Raw genomic sequence first — 18,310 nt, 5'->3', positions numbered from 1 at the left:
ATGGCTAAGCTGTTGTGACATTGTGAAATGCTCATAAATATTCCAATGTCCCAGACAAACAATATTCATAAAAACTTCCTTAACACCCATATGTCCGCAGCAATTTCAGTGATGTTAATCAGCTGAGGATGGGGAGAACCGTTTGAGTTACAGCTATTAAGACATAAGAACACCTATATGGTGATAAATATATTGATGAAAGCCTTCTGTGACTTGGACATAGCTATCCATTCCTAGCATAAAACTGGAATAACCATAACTGATATTTTAACTAATAAAAATAACGATAACTGATATATTTAACTAACACAGAACCAATCTGCATCCAAAACTGTGGGAACCATAACAATGTCAACTTCAGTCAACAAAAGAATGAAAGCAACACACACACACACACAGCCCCCCACAGCCTCCACACTCCCATGAAAAGAAAGCAAAATGAACTCAAAGCAACACACACAGCTCCCACCCTCCCATGAAAAGAAAGCAGAATGAACTCAAAGCAGCACACACATACACAGAAACCCCTGAATGAAATGAAAGCAGAATGAACTCAAAGCAGCACAAACGCACGCACGCACACACACATAGCCTCCCTGAAAAGAAAGCAGAATGAACTCAAAGCAGCACACATACACACACAGCCCCACCCACCCACTCCCCCAATGAAAATAAAACAGAATGAACTCAAAGCAGCACACAGACAGAAACCTCTGAATGGAAGCAGAATGAACTCAAAGCAACTTAGCCTCTTCTACAGAGCCTGCACTGGGCCCCAGCTTGCCCTCTCTCTCTCACTCACAGAGGAATGAAAAGAAAGCAGAATGAACTCAAAGCTGCTTAGCCTCCTCTGCAGAGCCCGCATCAGGCCCGAACAGCTTCTGCTTGCTCTCTCTCACTCAAGAAAGCATATTGAACTCAAAGCAGCTTAATCTCCTTGGCAGAGCCTGCGGGGCTGAAGAAGGAAGGAATCATGAGGGCAGATTCTAGAGCTGCCGGAACACCATTCCAGAGCGTTCCCCCTCAAAAAAAGCCCTGACTGAAACACATTTTTTGCAAAGTATTAAACCCTAGAAAAACAAGCCACCTGAAAACTTAGGGTTTTAGTATAGTAAATACAAAAACTGGATTCCTTTCTGAGGCTAAACAGAATACACATGTCTTTATATTACTTTCAAAAACAATTGTTCAGAGGACATTCTAATAAAGATAATGGAGCTATAGTATAAGAAAATGGTTCAGGAAGGCTTTTTTAATAAAGGGAACAGGACTGTCATCTATGCCATTGTGCAATGGTATATATTATAATAACAACAATAACAATGTATTATCTATTTTCTGTATGTATTAACCTGCTGTCAGTGCACTGTTTTTTTAAAAAAATTGTAATTCCATTTTCTGTATTGCTTGATATATCATGCCTGACACTTTTTTGCACTCTCTCTAATTTCTTTAGTCCTATTGCATTGCTTATTAGATCTCTCCTACTTGACTGAATTATTTTTGCAGCATGTAGTCTAAGTGAGAAAGGCAGGCTATAAACAAACAAACAAACAAATATTTAGCATTCAACACAGGGACACGCATGTTTAGTTTTCCTATTGCTGTTGCAGCTGCAAATACAGAACAAAAAAAAGGAAACTCACAGACTCAAAGCCAAGCTACATGAGATGCCCGACACATGTTGAGTCATCACAAGTTTACCTAGGTAGTGTAGTCAGCAGCAGAATGGGAGGGAAAGAGTCAGCGAGGGGCGCCTAAAGCTGCCAAGAGGCTAGCAGCAGCAGGAGGAGCTGCCACCGCCACTGTTAGACTCAACCATCTCTTCTCACAGAGAGGGGAAGAAGACAGCAGTGGCAACAGCCTCTGCAGCTCCTTCTGCCGCTGCTAACCGCCTGGCAGCTTTGAGCTCCCCTCACTGACTCTTACCTACCCATCCTGCTGCTGCTGCTGCACTGACATGTTCCTCGCTCCTGAGCTCCCGGAAGAAAACCCAAGCAGAGAGTGTTTTTGCAGAGCAACAGCACAGAACCAGAAGGACAGGAGGGAAAGAGTCAGTGAGGGGAGCCTGAAGAGAGCTGAGTCTGAAGCTGACAGGTGGCTAGCAGTGGTAGAAGGCTCTCTTTGGGCTCCCCTTGCTGAATCTTTCCCTCCTGACCTTCTGGTTCTGCTGCTGCTGCTCAGCAAAAACACTCAGCTCAGGTTTTCCTCTGAAAGCTCAGAGGTTGGGGGAGGACATGTCAGAGAGGCAGCAGTAGCAATGGCAGCAGCCATTTAACCCTTAAGAGAGTGTGTGCATACCCTGAAGGATGGACGCAAACAGAGAAGAAGCTTTATGACCCTTACCTCGCTTTACTGATAAAAATGGTGGAAAAGGAGTTCAGAGAGCTGAGCAGGGTAGAAGTGGTTACCGGCGGACAGACCAATTAGTTCCTGGGGGAAAGAAAGAGGAGGGCACGAGAAGCCGAACAGAAGTATGGTATTTCTCACAGACATAACACGTGGCAGTGTTGACTAGACATCAGCTTCAAAAATAAATCACAGAATACGCGCAGGGAAAAAATATAGGGAAAAGATGGGCAAATGTCATATCTGCATTCCATGACTACTTTCAATGTCTGGAAATGAGGAGAACATGGGAAGCAGAATGGAGTATGCTAAGCAGAAAAATGACCATGTTTGGGGGGGGGGCATGGCATCGCAGCAGAGGAGGATGGACGCGTGAAACTGAGCTCCGACCCCCCCTATACACACACCTAATAACGAATGCTATGGGCAAACAAAATACAGAGAAGAACAAAACAAACAACAAAGTAACCAAAAGACTCCAAGATTTTTCCCCGACAACACAGTTGCCAGCAACTCAAAACAAAGTTGGAAAAAACAGACAAAATGGCAATGGAGGGAAATCGATCAGGTAATTCCTCACCTGAAATTGATTTATCTGTGTTAATACAGTCTACAGAACAATATTTTGGACAAAATTACAAATTTAACAGAGCAAATAGCAGAAATAAAACTAGATATTAATAAGGCGATTCAAAAGGCAGACTGCACAATGGATCTCAGTATCACAACGCAAAACGAGATCCAAGTTTTACAAAAAGACAACGACTATATGCAAAACAATATAAGCCCTTGAACTTTCAATTTGTCAGCACAATCTTAAATTCAGAGGAATAGAAGAGAGAGAAATAATAAATAAGGATTTAACCATATTTCTGGCAAATTGGTTGGCAAAATGTTTGAAATTAGAAGAGGGAATTGCCCCACTTATTACTAAAGTGTACCAAGTTGGCTTTCCCAATCATCCTCAAAGGAAAAATCCAAGAGATATACTGACAACATTCTCAGATTGGAGGACAAGGAAGATCTTAGAAGTGGCAAGAACACAGAATGCCTTTGTATTTTAGTACTCACTGATTTGCCTAAAGAAATTCTCAACAAAAGAAAAAAACTCAGATCAATTATAAACACATTGAGGAAAGCAAAAATAGACTACAGATGGACAAAACTCCAAATGAAAAATGACCACACCAATGCCTTCCTAAGCTGAGTTTCACACTTCTAAGCCCACTTAGTAGTTAGATGTGGCAAGCATAGGAAGTTGTGGCACAAACAAAACCTGACAGATGGGATACTTGTGATTGTTCTCTGCCTAGAATGGTGGGGATGGGATGAATGTTTCATGTATAACTTCAGTGCAGTTAAGGTACTATATTGACAAGTAAAGCAGTAAAAAAGATGACTACATTGCTATTTACTGGATTGTTGCAGTAAACACACAAGCTCAGCAGGTAGTCTGTCAAAAGTTATTATCACATTCACTGTACATTTTTCAACTAGTGAAGTCAAGAACAAAAATGTTACTGATGCTGGTACAAAAAAGAACCTTGGTAATGCTAAGTAAACATACAAGGAACAGAGATGGGGACTTGCTGCAGTCGTGATCGAAATAGTGGGAAAAATCATGGGCATGTTGACCATTAATAGCATTCATACCAAAGACAAGTGGTAGAGGTACAGTTGGGCCTTTGGTTCCATGTTTACCCCCACATGTATGTCAAAGAGAATTCCAGTCCTGTCATAAAGGTAATGCATTTCTATCCATAATAAATATGTTTATACCATCTCAAGTGTTAAGGGGGAAGGACACGACATCTTTTGCAGAGAGGGCACAGGTTCCATGCAATAGTACATTTATCTACACAGCAAACACTAGTTGGAGAGCTAGTATTGTATAGTGAGTAGAGCAAAATACTAGGACAAGGAATACCCAGATTGAAATCCATACTGGCTGCATGATTTTGGGCCAGTCACACACTCTCCAATCTGCTTTGCGGGGTGTCTGCGAGGAGATAAGATGAGAACCATGTATACTGATCTAAGCTTTTTGGGGAAAGGGTAACCATAACATGGTGATTTCACAGCTTATGTCACCAGCTTAGTTCACCTGAATCGACCCCACAGGTGAGGACTACAAGCAGAATATTTGGGACCTAGAATAAAACTTTCTTGCAAACCAACTCTAACCACTTTGACTCATATGTAAGACCCACTGATTTCAATGGAATATTTACTTCCAAATAAATGTACTTAGGAATGGATCACAGATCTGGTTATAAAACAATTCTTTTCCTTTCTTCTTTGTTTGCATGATTTAATTTCATTGGAAGCGGGAAATAAAATGAACAGGGGATAAATACTATTTGTTTTGAATACTGTTGATCCTGATTTCATCAGCTCCCAGGCTCCATGTTTCCTTGTAATGCTTAGCCAAAGATAGAAAGGTCAGTTGTTATTCATGTCTTTACCCTCACAGTGTGAAATAAAGTGGCTGAATTTGGCAATAATGGTAAAAGCTATTTGTATTCAGTCAATTCTCAGTTTGCTAATTTCACAATGCTGCTGCCTTTTGATAATGTAGAGGGTCACCACCAGCCCACACAACAATTAGGGGAACCAGGATTCTAGAAATTAATTGTATATTTTCTAAAGTGCAAGGTGCAGAAGTGCTAATTAAATATGCATCATAAATACATTTACAAAATACAAAGTCTATCCAATGAAACATCCAAATTGTCACAATATCAGAATCTCAAAGTCCATCTATTTATAAACTGAATCTTCACCGTCCGGAATATGTTTGAAGATTTTAAAGTGCAAATGCTGAGTACAGTGAAAAAAGCCGATGGGAAGGGAGACTTGTGCAAGTTGTTTGTTCTTTCACGGTCCAGAGTAGAAATAGTTATTTAATAGACGCCGACGGGAGTTTGCAGGCAAATTGTTATTAACCCGTTTCGTGAGTAGAAAAAGACTCACTTCATCCTGGGCATAAACATAATCAGAACGGAAGCATATCCATAGATGCACAACACACTCCCCCACCGCTTGCAACAGAAAGATTCATGGACTGACTGTGGGCTACTACAAATAGTTTCCAAAAAAGCTATAGCAGCAAACAGAGGGTTTTAAAGAATAATCCTCTGCTCTGACACCTATATCACATGCCCTGTACAGAACCGATAGCAACAGTATAATTGAATTCCTTAGAAAACTACACCGACAGGAAGCTGGAGCTAACAGAAGACTTTCTGGATTGCCTGCTAGATTGGGGAAGCACTGAAGTTCCTTTCCACTCAAGGAAGGCTGGGTTTTTTCCCCTATGAGTGGAAGGGTACGTTTGGGATCTTTAAATGATGAAAAATTGATCTCAATTCTCCTTCCCATTCTATCTCCAAGCTAATTAAAGGCAGTTTGATGATTCTTACTGTTTTCTGCTGCTGTTTAGCCCACTCCACTGTCCCCATATACAGCCCATCCAACTGAGCAATGAGGTATCCAGTGTGTTTCCAAAAGGGGTCATCCGGGTGGTTTTTAATTTGTTCTCTGGTCCATTGATCTTGTTTCCTGTATGGGGGAAAATCTGATTTTAGAGAATGTTTTTCTTACTGTGAATCATCCCAGAGAAATAAGCTTCGGTTGCAGTTTGGGGACTAAGTCCCACTAAACTGAGTGAGACTTACTTCTGAGTAAGTTGTACTGTTATAGTTGTACCGTTTATCAAGCAAAGAAACTGTAGCTAATTGATAAAATGTCAGCCGCAGTAACACGTGCTCTTGTGTTCAGAAGTAACGACACCAGATTTCCTCAGCATGCTTTCTCATAATCCCATATAAGTATGGTGTGCAAAACATGTCTCCTCCACTGCATGTAAGTTACTCCTAACATAATCTGGAGACACCAGTGTCTGTGGACACTGATTTTGCAGGTTTTCTATGATGTTTCCAGGTAAGTAGTTTTAGTCTATTATAGCAAAAACAAAAGAAAGTCTTCTACACCTTGAAAATTAATAATGTATAACAGCATAAGCTCTTTCTGCATCACCTGGCTAAGTTATGAAGTGCAAATATCACTAGGGATGTCTGAACCCTATCATGGCACTTCAGTTCCTCAACCCAGTTTTTGACAACTCTGTACTTACCCCATAAAAGCTTCAACTTTTTTCTTAATGATGACATTCTTAAACAGCTGTGGATACAGGTTTGCAGCATGGTCACGGATATGTCTGGAAAAAGGAGAAATATTACTGTTCTGTCATTTTTCCTCCCTTACTTATAAATAACAAACTCATAAGCTGTGTCCCTCAAATAAACTCTTTATTACAGAAACTATTCCACAATTCTAATGGAAGACAGCTATGAAGGCCAAATTTTAGTCACACATTCCAAAGACATAAGAGCACTTGAGTTTTCCTAAGAGGATGTGGCAATTTCAGACAAGTGTCTGAAGAGCTCTAATTTTCAAAAGCTTACACCCTGGAAATCTTGTTGGTCTCTAAGATGCCACTGGACTAAAATCCTGCTGAAATGTAAGTTTTAACAATAAATTTTCATTTACTGAATTACATTTGTAGAAGTACTTACGAAGCAGTGAGATAGCCCTCCAAGAAACCTGCAGCATACATGAGGTTTTCATTGCTTATGGACTGGCTCCCATAGCCTGCTTTGATCTCAAGAATTCCCCATCCTGTAGACTGTACAGTGTCATTGTAGTAACCATAAGCATCACCATTCCTATCCATTACATCTTTAACACAGAATTTCTTTTCGGCTTTCATCAAGTAGACAGTTGCATAGTGAATATCTGCAAAGACATCAAAGAAGAAATTGGAGAATTTTACAATGTAAATAGAAGCACTGACCTCATTCTGAAGGGAAAGATCTGTAGGATTATTAGTGGGGGAGGGGCCTTCCTACTCACCACTTGTAATCAAAGGACAGTAAGAACTAAATGCATGTCTGGTGGTGTACAGTAAGAATACCATATAATAAACTAGCAGAGTTTATGGGGTTTAAATAATCATATTGGCTGTATGAGACAAAGTTAGCCCATCATTTTCCAGGACAACTTCAAGAATAATTGAACATTTAATGGAAAAAAACCTTCAAGATGCAAACATCACTACATCTGTTTATTCCACACTACCCACATGTATATTCCATAGAAAAGCAATTCCACATTCTGCATTTAAAATTTTAAAAAACCTTACATAATATTAGTTGAGACTAGACATGGGCACGATCCAAAAAAAATACCGATCAAGCTGATCGTGGATCTGCGCTGGTGACGACCCCAGATCACCGATTCACTCCGATCAAGTCCCGTTTCCGATCTGGGATCTGGGATTGGAGGGGAGCCCCCCCCACACACACACACTTAGAGCAGATGGAGGGAAAGTTTTTAACCCGGCAATAAGCCGCCTCCCGAGGGAGGGGACGTTTTCACACACATACACACACTTAGAGCAGAGGGGAGGGAAGTTTTTAACCCAGCGATGAGCCGCCTCCCCTCAGGGAGGGGACGTTTTCACACACGCATGCATGCACTTAAAGCAGAGGGGGGGGGGAAGTTTTTAACCCATCCCTGCCTCTCCAAATAGAGAGACACCCCGTCAACAAGTTTCAGTTAGCTTTTTAAAAAAAGCAGGGATAGAATCCTCCATTCCTCCCCACCCGATTTTAAAAGCAAGCAGCCAGTCTTCCAAAAGCATATTTTAAACAGGAAGAAAGTAAAACCAGGATCCACACGGATCCTGTCACAGGCTGGGCTAGCCCAAGCAGGGTGGTTCAAGTCCAAACCTTAAGGCCAAAGTCAAAGGGGAGTTCCAAGAGCGAAAGCCAAGTCAAACCGGTGGTCAGAGCACAAGATAAAGCCAGGAGTGAGTCCAGAGTCCAAGAGCGAGGTCAGGCACAGTCTAAGGTCAGTCACCGATAGCGTCAGGTCCAAAAGCAGGCACGGGCAAGGTTCACAGAACACGGAGTGGTTGCAGGCAATAGACACGTTGCTTCCACGCCCGGCAGTTCTTCCAGACTGGCTCTTATAGCCAGGCGTGGTTTTCAGCCAGCTGCTGGGGCTCCATCCTGATGCTACTCATCGTCACTCTCCAGCAGCTGGTGTTGGCTCAAGAGGTGAGCACTGCGCCGTCTCTCCTGCAGTTCCAGTTTCTGGCGCTGCCTGCGGCATTCCTTGGGCATGGGTGAACCTGGGGGGGTGGAGGCTCTTGGCTGCGCTGCACCTGTAGAAGTCCCTGGCTGAGCTTCCCCTGTGGTATTGGAGCTAGAGGGTGCTGGTGTCTCAGCTGCTGGCTGCAAGCTCTGATCAGCCAGCAGGTGTTGCTCCTGATTGCTGGCTTCTGCTGAATCAGGGCTAGGGCTGGCTACACAGGGCTCCTCTTCTCCTGAGGAGTCCTGGCTGGCTACACGAGGCTCCTCTCCTCCAGAAGAGACCTCACTCTCAGACTGGGCCATGACAGATCCTATGGTTTTTTAAATAGGAAAGACACAAATGAATCATCAAATCACATATCACAGCCAGGTCCACAGACTAAAATATAAAAAACACAGATCCAAAAATATTTGGCGCTGCCACAGTGAAAAAACAGGAATCTGAGACACGGATCCTCATGAATTCATATGATTTTTACATTGAAGCAAAACAAAAAGGCTGTCATATTTTAGATCTTTTGGTCCTGTTTGTGGCATTGGACATGATCTGGGACAGTATACACTCCCGCTCTGCTCCCCTGAGCCCTCTATTTACCATTGACCCACTGGGCTGAGAAGCCAGGAGGAGAGAGCGATCTCTCCTCAGTGTTAACTCTTTCAACGCACTGAATGAACTCAGGATGAGAGGAGCGCAAAACAGCTTCTGCTGATAGCCACGCTCAAAGTCAGGGGTTTTTGTTTTCTCTCTCTCTTAACCCCTTCGTCTCCCAATCACTTTGCTTATATTTTTCTCAGGAAGCCACCTTTTCACTCACAATTGTTTGCTTTTCCTCGCTAGGGGAAATATTATCAAGTTTCAAACAGAGCTCAGGCATTCCCCTGCCTCCGTTGCCAGGGGAATAGATTGTTGGCGCCTGAATGTCTAGCTTCTCGATCCTATCACGATCATCCAGCCCTGGTCCAGCCCCCTCCCGACCACTGGATCGTTTGCCGTGGAAGACAACGATCCACCAGGTCCCAATTGCGCGAATGCCATTATCGTGGGGTTTTTTTTATTGTAATGCAGATCATGCCAATCTCTAGTTGAGACCTAGAAAATATTTCCAGCATATGACACCATACAAGGTTCAGCCTTGGGGCTTTACAAAGAAATGAAAAAGATGCTGTATCAAAGAAATATGCAGTCACATAAAAATGTCAAACAATAAATATTTGTTCTAAATGATGGCACAGCCGCTATCCTCTTGCCCTCCATATGTACATTCAGGCTTTGAATAGTTTTCTTTGGACTATTTCTGGATGGTTGTGCAACTAAACTCAGTTTCAAGGCAGTTCCAATTTGTCACACTGATAAAAAGAAAAGCCTACTTACTTTATTGAAGCTGAGAAAAAATGCATTTCTTTTTCAATTGCAAAAATGATCCTATCTATCAAAATAAGAAGGGTCACCTTCACAGTTACCAACACCTGAATGGTTTTTTTCTCTGTAGAATATTACATCTAATTACTCTGCTATCCTAATTCATCCTTCCTTTTTTCTTTAATAAAGTGCCACTGATTAAATGCAGACTTACTTCTGAGTAGACCTGTTTAACTTTGCCCCATAGAAACATCAGTATGGTGAAGTAAATGAATCATATCGCTGTAAATAATTGGTGTCATACAACACTGCACTGAAAGTTACATGTTATACCAGTGAAAGAAACACAAAAAAACACCCTGCTTTCCCCCATTTCCATAACACCGAAGTCCCCAGGCTCTCCTACAGTATAATTACAGGTACACACAGCTTTACTTCTTCAAACAGAAATGCAATGGGGCCACCCACAGACAAGATAAGGGTTTCTGCATCTAGCCAAAAGACCTCCCATATATGCAGGAAAATAAAAGAAGAAACCCCAAATGACCCAACAAATGCAAAGCATGCTCACTGTCCTCTAGATGTCACAGAATGCTGAGGCTAATTAAAAGTCAGTTGAAGGAAAATGGGAGGAAGACTGCTCAGGGCTCTAACAGCTTATCGTGTCCTATAGTAAATAATGACTTTTTCTGATTCATAGCAGCTAACAAAAAGTGAGGCTTCATTTGTTTATTAGATACAGTTTTGTCTTAACATTCCTCCAGGGTAGCATTTAAGGTTCCTCCATTTATTCTTGTAATAACCATGAAACACAGTAATTGGCCCAAGTGAGCTTCATTTGAAACCACCACTCAACACTTTGTGCAATTTTCTCACTAGGACCCAAGGTGGATTACACAATGTTAAGTCCATGTGACTGATAGTTGGGATACTCAACAAACAATATAATAGAATCTGAAATGTGGCATATAATCCAAATGGAATATGGAAATGAAACATTGCTGAAACAAAACAAGTAATTTGATGTGACGTATAAAATGATGCAGAAACTACCCAGTAGGATCATTTCTACATCCACAGACAGTACCCTGTGTAATCTGTCAGGTTCTGACAATGTTTCATGTATATTATAACCAAAGAGACTCCATTTTAATCCTGTCAGTATATTAAGTGTCTTTCTTGCAGGTGGCATGCCTTCCAGTAGAAGATATCGTAGAGAAGAAGATTGTTATGACTACAACTCTCCCAGTCCTGGGAAGCTTTCCATTTTCTCAGCCTCAGGCCGTTTGTTTTGAGAACCGTGGGGGAGGATGGGGCCTACAGGGGTTTGCTATTCTGTACCTTAACTTTTGCCTGTCATTCGTAACAAGCCAAGATCCTAGGGTCTTGGAGAGTGGACTATAATGGTTGTTATCATTCAGTAAATCTTTTGAAATCAATGGGTTCTTGTCTCATTGCAAGAGGTAGTCTGGATTGCAACTTTTAGCAAGCCACTGTCTGACATTTTGTTACGAATCACATCTGTTCTAATGTCTAAGCCGGGGCAGACGGATACCAAGGCCGTGTCCAACACGGACCCTTTGTTTGATCCTTATACCTCCCCTGGCTCGGAAGGACTGGAACCTCCTCGACCCGTTCAGGGAGGAACGGAGTCCAGGCGTACTACGCTGTATACCCTCGCACCCGATAGAGCTGAAACCCGGCCCAGGGCGGCAGCAGAACCTCTGATATCCTTGCCTATGCCGAGGCAGTGGGGTTCGAGGCCGAGGGACACAAGGGAAAGGAGAGCGAGTGCAGTGTTTACTAAGTCGCAAATGGACGGGAAACGAAGTGTCAGTTTGGTAGCAGAGCATTCAAGTAGCCAACCGTGGTATCATTGGAATCGAGAAGCCGACCAATTAGAGTGGGACCAAAGGGGTTCAGAAAGTACCCAGGTGTGGGAGACGTCCCGTCGCGATGTGATGAGTTGGGACTACGCAGAAGTCACCCCGTGGACGGGGCAACGCGAGCTGAATGAACAAAGCTGGATACAATTGCAGAGCCGAACTTTAGCGCTGGATGCTGGAATTTCAGCGGTAACAGGGTTAGCAAAAGGAATCCTGGCGGGGATATCGGAAGCAGAGCAAGGTAACGGGGCCTGGGGCATGGGAGAAATTCGGCCACGGCCTCGGGCAACTGCTTCCTATGCGGAATATATGGAAACTACCCAAGTTCCCAACGAACCTCCCCAGGAATATTCTGAAACGGTGGGTGCTATGGCGGCCCCAGGATGCGTACAAATGTTAGAGGAGAGACTTTGTAGTATGGAGGAGAGTTTAGCCCATGCTGTTCACCTGCTCTCCGTACTCGTTGTCGGAGGATCAGAAGAAGGCCCCACGCAAGAAGAGGGCGCCCACAGTCGAGTTGTTGGCCAAGGCCTGGCGGCCCTGCAGAGTATTGTCCCGGGACTACGTACCACTCTGAGGGAGCAACCGCTTTTACTAGCAGACGATCAGCAACAACCGGTACAGCTGCCCGAACAACCTCAGGGGCCAGCAGACGAGAGACCAGAGGAACTTCCCCCTGATGTGCCAGGAGGGCCACCGGGAGAAGAGGAAGAGGTACCGCAGGAGCAGCCGCAAGAACAGCTGCAGGAGCTCCCGGTCCTCCCAGGAGAACCACCTCTACAGCCGCAGGAGGAGGCTCCGGTACTCCCACCGCTGCCACTGCCGCTACAAGGGCAGCCACTCCTTCCACGGCTTCCAGCGCCTAGGCTACCTCCACCGCTGAGACGGAGAGGTCCACCTCCGCAAGGCCCTCCGGCTCCGCAACTGCAGAGACCACAGCTGAGGCCGCAAGGTCCTCCTATACCAAGACCCCAAGGGATCCCGCGGCCAAGGCCCCAGCACCCTCCAATACAACCGCTCCCGCATCGACCTGACTGGCAGCCAAGGTAAGAACTGGCACCTGTGCCATACTACCCACTCCCAGAACCAGTTACCAGACCTCAGGAGTTACCAATGGGATGGGTAAAATTGGAAGCTACTTTCGACGGGGACCCCTCAAAGTTGGGATTTTTTCTAGTACAAGCACTACAATTCTTCAATCGTTGGGGACATTTGTTCGAAGATGAGGCCAGTCAAATCGAACATTTGGGATCCCGGTTGCAAGGAAAGGCAGCAGAATGGTATGTAGCCTTGTACTAATTGGGGGCCCCAGAATTGGATTCCCTACAGGGTTTGGTAGACGCACTCCGAGCGTAATATAAAGACCCATTAGAGGAGAGCAGAGCCCGAACGGAATTATAATCGATTAGACAAGGTAGCATGTCAGCTAGAGACTATGTTACAAAGTTCCGACAGCTAGCCGCCAAATGTCCACGGTGTGAGGAATCCACCAAAATAATTTTGTTCAAACAAGGCATGAATCCCAGATTGTTGGACCGGGCCCTTATGCAAGATAATCCCCCACACTCTTGGGTTGGATTCAATTAGCCTGTGAAGTAGAAAACCGTATGCAAGAAGTACGTCTTGTGGAACAACAACAAACTGCAGGGCACTGGCGAACCTCAATAATTGTAAGAGAGGGCAGGGGAGCAGGATATGCAGCTAGAGGAGCGAGAGATGCTAGATGGCAACAAGGACTGTGCCTACATTGTGGCCAAGGTGGTCACTTCGCAGCACAATGTCATTCCAGGCCTGTGCAAAGAACTCCGTTCCCGCCACGGCGCCCAGCCTCTGCCACTCTTCCCCCGCCGTACCGCCCAATGCCCGCTCCGCGAACTACGAGAGGGAGAGGAACTTTCCGAAGAAATCCTCATGAGAAAGGATTAGAGCTCAAGGAAATCATGGACTTTGATTCAACCGCTCTAATCAGTGAAGAAGCACCCGAAAGTCCTAATTCGGGAAACGAAATGGATCTGTTGTAAACGGACCCAAACGGCAGATCAAAACTCAGTCAGTTCCCATAGTGGAAAGACCTCAAGGGTCCATACTATTCATGCCTGTTACGTTAATTAATCCTGAAAGAAAGACTCATATTCGGGTGCAAGCGCTCATTGATTCTGGATGCTCCAGAGATATTATTGCACCAGCTCTAGTGAACGGATTAGTACTTCCAATAAAAAATCTTGAAACTCCAGTCATTTTTGAACAAATGGATGGCACTAATATGAATCCAGTCACCACCGAAACAGTACCTGTCATCACAGGCATGGGACAACATTGGGAGACAAGATCGTTTGTAATTAGCTCTACAACGAAGTACCCTTTAATTTTGGGGAGCAGATGGTTGTGGGACCACAACCCAGACATAAACACGATAGTTGCAGAAATCATCGTTGGGACCGGAATTGGGGTAACAATCCTACCCTCATGGAACAAGCACTCTTAACCCAGGAGGAAATTAATCAAATACCTAAACATTACAGAGCCTATTTGCAAGCCTTCACCGAAGAAGAGGCCAATACTTTACCTCCCCATAGGAGAACAGATTGTGCAGTAGAAATCATCCCTGGAGCCACATTGCCCAAAGGTAGACTTTATCCAATGAGCTCAAATGAAAGAGAGGAACTCCGAAAATTCATTGACACTAATCTCCAAAGGGGGTTCATTCGACCAGCAAACAGCCCTCATGCCGCCCCGGTATTGTTTGTTAAAAAGAAGGATGGAGGGTTAAGACTGTGTACTGACTTCAGAGGACTTAATGCAGTCTCCTCCACAAATGCCTATCCCATACCTCTCATCAGAGATCTACTCAACGTCGTGGCCCAAGGTAAGATCTTCACGAAATTGGACTTAAAATATGCCTATTTCCACGTTCGTATACGAGAGGGGGATGAGTGGAAAACCGTATTCAATATGCCCTTAGGGCAGTATGAATATTTAGTTATGCCTTTTGGCTTGGCCGGGGCTCCTTCGGTTTTCATGTCCATGACCAATGAAGTGTTGCACGACTTTTTATATAAAGGAGTAGTTGTTTACCTAGATGATGTGTTGATTTACTCAGAAACCGAAGAACATGTACACTTAGTGCAACAAGTATTAACTACTCTCATGTGCAATAAATTGCCCATCAAATTGTCTAAATGTGAATTTCACAAAACTGAACTCAGTTACTTTGGATACTGCATCTCAAAAGATGGGTTAAAAATGGATCCAGGCAAAGTTAAAGCAGTTCAAGAATGGCAAACCCCCACAAATCGTAAAGAACTGCAATCCTTTCTGGGGTTTGCCAATTTCTATAGAGAATTTATACAAAACTTTGCCCAAATAACTCTTCCCCTCACAGAACTCTTAAAAACAAAAAACAAAGGGGAGCAAGCCAAAAAACCGAAAGCGAAATTATTATGGACACCGCAATGCCAATTAGCCTTTGATCTGTTAAAGCAGCAATTTATATCCGAACCAGTGCTGCAACACCCCGACGAAAATCGCCCTTTCATAGTACGGGTGGACGCCAGCGATACCGCGATTGGGGGCGTCCTCCTGCAGCGGGGGAAAGACGATTTTCTCCGACCTTGTGCCTACCTTTCACGTAAATTTTCTGAATCTGAAAGAAATTGGAACGTTTGGGAAAAGGAAGCTTTTGCTGTAAAAGCGGCGCTCTCCACTTGGAGACATTGGCTAGAAGGGGCCTGCCATCCTTTTGAGGTTTGGACAGATCACAAAAATTTAGAAGCGTTACGTAGTCCTCGAAGACTCAACGCCAAACAATTGCGATGGGCGGAATACTTTTCAAAATTCAATTTTACCCTCAAATTCCTGCCTGGCAAAACTAATTTCCTAGCGGACGCCCTCTCACGCATGCCCCAACTCAAGAGCAGGAGGGAAGAGACAATAGACACAGTATTTTCGCTTTCGCAACTGGGAGGTGTGGTTACTATGCGCAGCCGCACAACACAACCTCCTCACTCAGATCAGGGGTGGAGACAAAAACTGAAAAGCGAAGTGGAAAAAGAGGGGTAGAAAGTGCCCAAAGACAAACTAACTCAATCCATGCAAGGGGAATGGCTTTGGGGTGATCGATTTTATGTACCAGCCACCTTACGGAAAGAAGTATTACAACGCTGTCACGATGCCCCAACTGCTGGCCATTATGGATATTTAAAAACGCTCCATCTGCTACAAAGACAATTTTGGTGGCCAGGCTTACGCAAGGATGTCTCTCAATATGTGGCTTCCTGCCCCATTTGCCTCAGTGCCAAAACACGAAAAGGCAAGCCCCCTGGACTTTTGCAACCCCTAGAAACCCCAAGGAAACCGTGGGAAATTATTTCTATGGATTTTATCACAGATCTTCCCCCCTCAAAAAATCACACCTGCATCTTGGTTGTAGTGGATTTATTCTCAAAGCAAGCCCACTTCATTCCTTGTACCACTATGCCTTCAGCAAAAAGATTAGCGGACATTTTTCTGAAACATATTGTTAAACTTCATTCTTTTCCATCGAAGGTGATATCCGATCGCGGCAGACAATTCGTTGCCAACTTCTGGCGGGAGCTTCTTCAGCTTATAGGCATTGAACAAGGTTTAAGCTCCGCTCACCATCCGCAAACCGACGGGCAATCAGAAAAAACTAATCAATTATTAGAACAATTTCTCCGTTGCTACATCAACTTTCAGCAAGACAATTGGATCGATTTATTACCCTTAGCAGAATTCTCCTACAACAGTGTACATGCTTCTACGGGAGAAACTCCTTTCAAAGTGGTTCATGGCTATGATTTTAAACCATTTCCTTTTGAAGCTCTCCCCCCTGCAGCTTCCAAAGATGTCTTGGAATGGTGGGGGGAGGCAGCTCAGCAGTGGACTCTTATTCAACAACATCTTAACAAAGCTAAGCAAGATTATAAGAAATACGCCGATTGCCATCGTGTGGCTGAATGGGAATTGCATCCTGGGGATCTTGTATATTTATCCACAAAAAATTTGAAAGTTGCCCAAACCAGCCATAAACTAGCGCTTAAATTTTTGGGACCTTTCCCTGTTCGTAAAGTAATCAACAAAGTGACTGTAGCACTCGATTTGCCAAAGAATCTACGCCACGTGCACCCAATTTTCCACATCAGCTTATTAAAAAGGGCTCCCCCAGCAAATCAATGGCACACCCGCGCTCCTCCCATACCTACCTTAATTGATGATGAAATCCATTACGAAGTACAACAAATTCTAGACTCTAAAATTAAACGCAATAAGCTGTTTTATCTCATCAGATGGAAGGACTTTGACTCTGGGTACGATGAGTGGGTCGAATCAATTCATGTTCATGCTCCTAAATTATTAAGATCCTTACATACCTTATACCCTCACAAACCAGGGGGAGGAGCATTTTAGAGGAGGCAGAATGTCAGGTTCTGACAATGTTTCATGTATATTTTAACCAAAGAGACTCCATTTTAATCCTGTCATTATATTAAGTGTCTTTCTTACAGGTGGCATGCCTTCCAGTAGAAGATATCGTAGAGAAGAAGATTGTTATGACTACAACTCTCCCAGTCCTGGGAAGCTTTCCATTTTCTCAGCCTCAGGCCGTTTGTTTTGAGAACTGTGGGGGAGGATGGGGCCTACAGGGGTTTGCTATTCTGTACCTTAGCTTTTGCCTGTCATTCGTAACAACACGTGTATCAGCCAAGATCCTAGGGTCTTGGAGGGTGGACTATAATGGTTGTTATCATTCAGTAAATCTTTTGAAATCAATGGGTTCTTGTCTCATTGCAAGAGGTAGTCGGGATTGCAACTTTTAGCAAGCCACTGTCTGACATAATCTACAGTTCCTATCCCTTCCCAAAGCATCTCTCTGAACTATTTCTTTAAAGCACAGCTCTATTGCTTGAATAAAAAAGCTCTCCTGAATAATTCAGTTTAATATAGTTTGTGGAAAACTAGAAGAGCAGGAGCTTTCCTGACCTCATCAGACAAGCCATTCCATAAGGTGGGGGCCACTACAGAGAATGGGTGTGTGCAGGCTAGGGCTGCCGTTTCCCCGCCTATGGCAGGGGATCCCCTGCTCCCACCCTCCACCTCCTGCCCCCACTTACCTGGCTGGCAGGGGGCACACTTCCCAGGTGGAGTGGTGCGCTCCTGCTCCCACAGCAGCCCGATTCAGGTCAAATCATGCCCTGCAGTGGGCCCTATTCAGCCTCTTGGTTAGCACAGGAGCGCTCCCAGGCCACCCTTGACCCGCATGAAGACATCATTTCCCAGAAGTGATGTCATCATGCCAGCCAGGAGCCAAACAGAAACACGGCTAGGAAAGTGCTGGGCCCCTCATCTCCCACTGGAGTAGTTGGGGGTCCTGGCAACCCTAGTGCTGGCAGCTGCTGATTTTGCCCATATAACTATATGCTTTTAACTGAGTCTGCAAGGGTCAGCTGTATCCCATCAAAAGTGGAAAGCACCATCTCCTTCAAGATCTCTACTGTCCTGACCAGCATCACCGCCATCTTGTCTGGGTTAAGGTTCAA

At 44.1% G+C, this 18,310-nt stretch overlaps 1 protein-coding gene across 2 annotated transcripts in view; it reads right to left on the bottom strand.

Moving 5' to 3' along the window:
• PLBD1 (phospholipase B domain containing 1) overlaps positions 1-18,310 on the bottom strand; it is a 64,194-nt gene that overhangs the window by 24,591 nt on the left and 21,293 nt on the right. For both annotated transcript variants that reach the window (XM_054989266.1, XM_054989264.1), the window contains exons 2-4: positions 6,927-7,146; positions 6,485-6,568; positions 5,772-5,910 (exon numbers count right to left, since the gene is read on the bottom strand). In XM_054989266.1, the coding sequence (XP_054845241.1) occupies positions 5,772-5,910; positions 6,485-6,568; positions 6,927-7,120 (417 nt within the window). In that variant the 5' untranslated portion in view covers positions 7,121-7,146. The remainder of the gene's footprint in view (positions 1-5,771; positions 5,911-6,484; positions 6,569-6,926; positions 7,147-18,310) is intronic.

Source organism: Eublepharis macularius, chromosome 9 (genome assembly GCF_028583425.1).
Source record: "Eublepharis macularius isolate TG4126 chromosome 9, MPM_Emac_v1.0, whole genome shotgun sequence".
NCBI classification, from domain to species: domain Eukaryota; kingdom Metazoa; phylum Chordata; class Lepidosauria; order Squamata; family Eublepharidae; genus Eublepharis; species Eublepharis macularius.
This window is presented reverse-complemented; position numbering and strand designations above follow the sequence as displayed.